Source organism: Colobus angolensis, unplaced genomic scaffold (assembly GCF_000951035.1).
Source record: "Colobus angolensis palliatus isolate OR3802 unplaced genomic scaffold, Cang.pa_1.0 Scaffold587, whole genome shotgun sequence".
Lineage (NCBI taxonomy): Eukaryota > Metazoa > Chordata > Mammalia > Primates > Cercopithecidae > Colobus > Colobus angolensis.
The window spans coordinates 71,838-78,297 of record NW_012119454.1 but is presented as its reverse complement, the minus strand read 5'-3'; the positions used below and the strand labels follow the sequence as shown (position 1 = coordinate 78,297).

Here is a 6,460-nt window from a genome sequence, read left to right as displayed (position 1 = left end):
TGAGCCACCGCGCCGGGCCTAAAGTCTTAAACCTTTAATCATTTGCCAACGGTTCTGACATGGATACATTCATTAGTCTCCACGGGTCGGAATGCGTTCATTTAAACCCCCGTATCCAGTCCATTCACTGCCTTTCCATTTCCAGTTTTGCTCTTTACAGACTTTTCTTTTCCTGCCGACGCGGAATGATTCCGAGGTTCTTTGCAGCAGACAGGGCTGCTTCAAAGCCGGTCTCTGTTGAACGTTTTGCGTTTCTTTTAGGAAAATGGCACCAGGGTGTGAATTGTGCATCCCGCGGGGATCACTGCCACCACCCCCTGAACCACGGATTTGACTATTTCTACGGCATGCCCTTCACGCTCACAAACGACTGTGACCCAAGCAGGCCCCCCGAAGTGGACGCCGCCCTGAGGGCGCGGCTCTGGGGTTACACCCAGTTCCTGGCGCTGGGGATTCTCACGGTGGCTGCCGGCAAGACGTGCGGTTTCATCTCTGTCTCCGGGAGAACGGTCACTGGCATGGCCTGCGTGGTCTTCCTGTTTTTCATCTCCTGGTACTCCAGCTTCGGGTTTGTGCGACGCTGGAACTGTATCCTGATGAGAAACCATGACGTCACGGAGCAACCCATGGTTCTGGAGAAAACAGCGAGTCTTATGCTAAAGGAAGCTGTTTCCTATATTGAAAGGTAAGCAACCATCGCATCTTAAAGAGGAGATGGGGCTGGGCGCGATGGCTCATGCCCGTCAACCCAGCACTTTGGGAGGCCAAGATGGGAGGATCTTTTAGCCCAGGTGCTTTAGACTAGCTTGGGCAACATAAGAAGACTGGTTCTACAATAAATAAAATCATTAACCATGCATGGTGGTGTGTGCCTGCAATACCAGCTACTCAGGAGGCTAAGGTGGGAGGTTCGCTTCAGCCTCGGATGTTGAGGCTGCAGTAAGCAATGATCACACCACTGTACTTCAGCCTGGGTGACAGAGTGAGACCCTGTCGCTAAAAAAATAAAAATAAAATTTAATTTAACAAAAGAGGCGGTAACTGCTCAGAGCATCTGAGAGTCTCGTTGTAATCTTTGGGATCTCAGACACAAACCCTTGGAGGAGATGGGTTTGCAGAAGCCAACCTTTTCATATGACTGGGTTTCCCATATGAGAGTCTCGTTGTGGATGTCATGTGATGGCTCGAATAGCATTGACATACACGCCATTGGATTCTGTACGTTTTTATTGACAGTGTTTTAAACTTCTTTTTTTGCATTTTTTGTAGAGATGGGGTCTCACTATGTTGCCCAGGCTGGTCTCAAACTTCTGGGCTCAAACAATCCTCCCATCTTGGTCTCCCAAAGGGCTAGGATTACAGAAGTGAGCCACTGTGCCTGGCCTTTTTCTAATGTCTCGTTTTTTTGTTGTTGTTGTTTGTTTTTTTTTTTGAGGCAAGGTCTCACTATATGGCCCAAGCTGGTCTTGAATTCCTGGGCTCAAGCCATCCTCCCACCTCTGCTTTCCAAAGTGCTGGGATTATAAGCATGAGCCACCGTGCCTGGCCCTTACTTTTAAATTTGTACAAATGTATGGGGTATGTGTGAAATTTTGTTATGTATATACACTGAATAGCGAGCAAGTCAGCATACTTACAGTATCCGTCTCCTGAGTACAATACATTTCGTTAGCTTTGGTCACCCTACTCTACTGTCAGACATTGAATGTACTCCTTTAAGCTTACTATATGTCTGTACTCTTTAAACCACTTCTCTTTGTCCTTTACCCTTCCCAGGTCTCTATCATTCTATTTTCTATCTTCATGTGATCAATTTTTTTTAGCTCCCACATATGAGTGACAACATGCAGTATTGGTCATTGTGTGCCTGGCTTATTTTAGTTAACATAGTGACCTGTTTCATCTGTAAACGACAGGATTTCATTCTTTTTGATGGCTGAATAGTATTCCATCACGTACATATACCAGGTATTCCTTTTTTTTCTGAGACAAGGTTGGCTCTGTCACCCATGCTGCAGAGCAGTGGTGTGATCACGGCTCACTGCAACCTCTGTCTTCCAGGCTCAAGCAATTCTCATGCCTCAGTCTCTTGAGTGGCTGGGATTATAGGCACCTGCCACCACAACCTGTTAATTTTTTTATTTTTGGTAGAGACAGGGTTTCACCATTTCACCATGTTGGCCAGGCTGGTCTTGAACTCCTGACCTCAACTGATCTGCCAGACTCAGCCTCCCAAAGTGCTGGAATTACACACTTGAGCCACCGTGCCCAGCCTCCATTCTGTTTTATGGCTGAATAGTATTCCATTGTGGACATATACAATATATTCTTTCTTTTTTTTTTTTTTTTTTTTTTGAGACAGGGTCATGCTGGAGTGCAGTGGTGTGATCACGGCTGACTGCAAGCTCCACCTCCCAGGCTCAGGCTATCCTCCCACCTCAGCCTCCCAAGTAGCTGGGACCACAGGCTCAAGCCACCATACCCAGCTAATTTTTCTATTTTTGATAGAGATGGCATTTCACCGTGTTGCCCAGGCTGGTCTTGAACTCCTGGCCTCAAGTGATCCTTCCGCCTCAGCCTCCCAAAGTGTTGGGATTACGGGCACGAGCCACCACGCCTGGCCTACCATCTATTTTTTCTGTGTTCACCCACTGATGGACTCAGAAGGTGATCCCCTGCCTTGGCTCTTGTGAATAGTGCTGGAGTGAACAAATGGGTGCAGGGGTCCCTTTGATGTACCGTGTATTCTGTGTATTCTCAAGGAGGTTTTCATCTTTCAGACACAAGCATGGGCCATTTCTCCTCTTCCTTTCTTTGCTGCATGTGCACATTCCCCTTGTGACCACGAGTGCATTCCTGGGGAAAAGTCAGCATGGCTTATACGGTGATAATGTGGAGGAGATGGACTGGCTCATAGGTAAGTCAAGGTACCACAGATCCTCATTCCACCCTCGGCCTCAGGTTTGAACATGGGGCATAACAGACTGGCCATCTGAATATGAACCAGGTTGCAATAAAGAATAAAGTCAGTGGCTCATGCCTATAATCCCAGCACTTTGGGAGGCCAAGGCAGGCGGATCACCTGAGGTCAGCAGTTCGAGACCAGCTTGGGCAATGTGGTGAAACCCTGTCTCTACTAAAAATACAAAAATTAACCCAGCGTGGTGGTGCATGCCTGTAGTCCCCGCTACTCAGGAGGTTAAGGTACAAGAATCGCTTGAACACAGGAGGTAGAGGTTGCAGTGAGCTGAGATCGTGCCACTGCACTCCAGCCTGGGCGACAGATCAAGACTCCATCTCAAAAAAAAAAAAAAAAAAAGAATAAGAGTTACTCTTAGCACTTTGGGAGGCCCAGGTGGACAGATCACTTGAGGTCAGGAATTCAAAACCAGCTTGCACAACATAGTGAGACTCCATCTCTACAAAAATAAACGCTTAGCCAGGCATGCTGGTACATGCCTGTAGTCCCAGGTACTCAGGAGGCTGAGGCAGGAGAATCGCTTGAGCCTGGGAAGTCAAGGCTGCAGTGAGCTGAGATTGCACCACTATACTCCAGGCTGGGCAACAGAGTGAGACCCTGTCTCTTTAATAATAATAATAGTACGAAGAATGGGGGCAGAACGCACTCCTATATCATTTATTTGCTCCTTCAGTATTCCCAAGTACTTGGTCTAATTCTGCACAAAATCAACCTTCTACACAGCCAGTGACTTCATGTCATCATCAGAAGTTACCGAAAGTGAAGCAATAAAGTTAACGTTCAGGACAATGCAGAGATACTGTCTTCCTTCTATGGCCTTCAAGAAACCCTGGAGAGGACCAGTGAGGCTGCAGATTCTTAAAAGAGCATAGACATTAAAAGTCTTGCAGAATCTGAATGTGTCTCCTGAGACAAGCATAGTGATAGAGTTCACAGTCTTAAAAGTCTGCATTTTCAGATGGGACAAGGTGGCTAATGCCTTTAATCCCAGCATTTTGGGAGGCTGAGGCAGGGAATTGGCTTGAGGCCAGAGTTGAAGACCAGCCTGGGCAACATAGTGAGACCCGCCCCCCATCTCTACAAAAAATTTTAAAAATTAGACAGGCGTGGTGGTGTGCACCTGTGGTCCCAGATACTCCGGAGGTTGAGGTGGGAAGATCGTTTGAGCCCAGGAGGTTGAGGCTGCAGTGAGCTATAATTATTGCACCACTGAACTCCAGGCTGGGCAACATAGCAAGACCCTGTCTTCAAAATAAAAAGAAATAAAAGACGAAGTATAGGGAGAAAAACTTCTCTCATATCATTTATTTGGTCCTTCAGTATTTCCAATTACTTCGTCTAATTTTGCACAAAATCAACTGTATTAGTCCATTCTTGCAAAGAAATACCTGAGACTGGGTAGTTTATAAAGAAAAGCAGTTGGATTGGCTCACGGTTCTGCAGGCTGCACAGAACACCGAGGATGACAATTCCACATGAGATTTGGGTGGGGACAGACATCCAAACCATATTGTCAACCTTCTACACAGTCAACAACTTAACGTCCTCATTAGAAGTTACAGAAACTAAGGCAATAAAGTTTGGGACAATGCAGAGACGTCACCTTCCTTCTATGGCCTTGAAGAAACCTGGGAGAGGACCAACGAGGCTGCAGATTCTTAAGAGAGTGTAGATATTAAAATCCTTGCAGAATCTGAACATATCTCCTGAGACAAGCACAGTGATAGGGCAGGATTGGTTCACAGTGTAAACCAAAAATAAATTCAAAGGCCCCCCACAACCATCTGAATGGATTCCCTCCTTTGCCAGGGTACCCTAAAATTTAACCTGAGAGATCGGATCATGCCATGACGGGAAGAGGGGGTTGGGCTTGCCTCATTCTACTCCTCCAGCATGAACATCCACACAGACCTTAACTCTGATAAGATACATTTACAGTCTATTCTCTCTGAAGCCTGCTACCTGGAGGCTTCATCTGCGTAATAAAACCTTGGTCTCCACAACCCCTTATCATAACCCAGACATTCCTTTCTATTGATAACTCTTTCAATCAATTACCAATCGGAATATGTTTAAATTCCCCACTTCCAGTTGTTCCACCTTTCCAGCTCAAACCAATGTACATCTTACATATAGTGATGGATGTCTCATGTCTCCCTAAAGTATACAAAACCAAGCTTTGCCCCAACCACAGTGGGCACATGTCATCAGGGCGTCCTGAGGCTGGGTCTCGGGTGCATTCTTAACCTTGGCAAAACCAACTTTCTAAATGGATTGAGAGCTGCCTCAGATACTGTTCAGTGTACAGCAGTCTTCAAAGTCTGCATTTTCTGAGCTGCAGGTGACCATGTGGTTTATATCATTTTGACTTTCAATGCTTTCAGTGACCAGTGGCCTCCAGGGATAAAGCAATTGCTCGGTGTGCAGGGCATCCTCTACACTGCTGAGCCATCAGCCTCCAAGATGCCAATGCCCGTAGATGCTAGTCACAGCCCTGCTTCCTCCTACAAAGACGGGGTTCTGTCATCACTGAGTCTCGCCATTTCCCTCTCCCCAACATCTTCATTATGTGACACACACGGCACTATGTTTAACAAAGCATGCCCATCGGCAACCTCTTGGTGTTGTCTGTTCATTCTGTGTTTTGTATTGGTGGTGTCTTGGGGTCGACCAAAAGAGTCAAACGCTGTAAAATATTTGGAGAGATTTATTCTGAGCCAAATATGAGTGACCAGTGACCCTGTGACACAGTCCTCAGGAGGTCCTGAGAACATGTACCCAAGGTGGTCAGGGTGCAGCTCAGCTTTATACATTTAGGGAGAAATACGGCATCAATCAGTATGTGTAAGACGTACCTTGGTTCGGTCCAGAAAGGCAAGACCACTGAAAGCGGGACTCCCTGGTCAAAGGTGGATTTACAGATTTTCTGATTGGCAGGTAGGTGAAAAAGTTATTATCTGAGAATCAACAGAAGGGAAGGTCTGGGTTATGATAAGGGGTTGTGGAGGCCAAGGTTTCGTGATGCCAGAGAAGCCTCCAGGTAGCAGGCTTCAGAGAGAATACATGGTAATTGTTTCTTATCAGACTTAAAGAGTCTGTTCTATCAGTCTTTTTTTTTTTTCAAACAGGGTCTCACTCTGTCCAGGCTGGAGTGCAGTGGTGCAATCTTGACTCATTGCAGCCTTGACCTCCCAGGCTCAGGCAATCCTCCCACTTCAGCCTCCCGAGTAGCTGGGACTACACACAAGCATGTGCCACCACACCTGGCTAATTTTTGTATTTTTTGTAGAGACAGGGTTTCAGCATGTTGACCAGGCTGGTCTTGAACTCCTGAGCTCAATCGGTCTTCCTGCCTCAGCCTCCCAAAGTGCTGGGATGACAGGCGAGCCATCGTGCCCGGCCTTCTTCCGGTCATAAAGTCTCTGTTTTAATGTGAATGCTGGTCAGTTGTGCCTGAATTCCAAAGGGAGGAGGGTATCA

General features: G+C 46.6%; 1 protein-coding gene across 1 annotated transcript in view; it reads left to right on the top strand.

The window, feature by feature from the left end:
* ARSD (arylsulfatase D) overlaps positions 1-6,460 on the top strand; it is a 26,722-nt gene that overhangs the window by 12,997 nt on the left and 7,265 nt on the right. The window contains exons 5-6 of the mRNA XM_011962240.1: positions 262-685; positions 2,781-2,917. Coding sequence (XP_011817630.1) covers positions 262-685; positions 2,781-2,917 — 561 coding nt within the window. The remainder of the gene's footprint in view (positions 1-261; positions 686-2,780; positions 2,918-6,460) is intronic.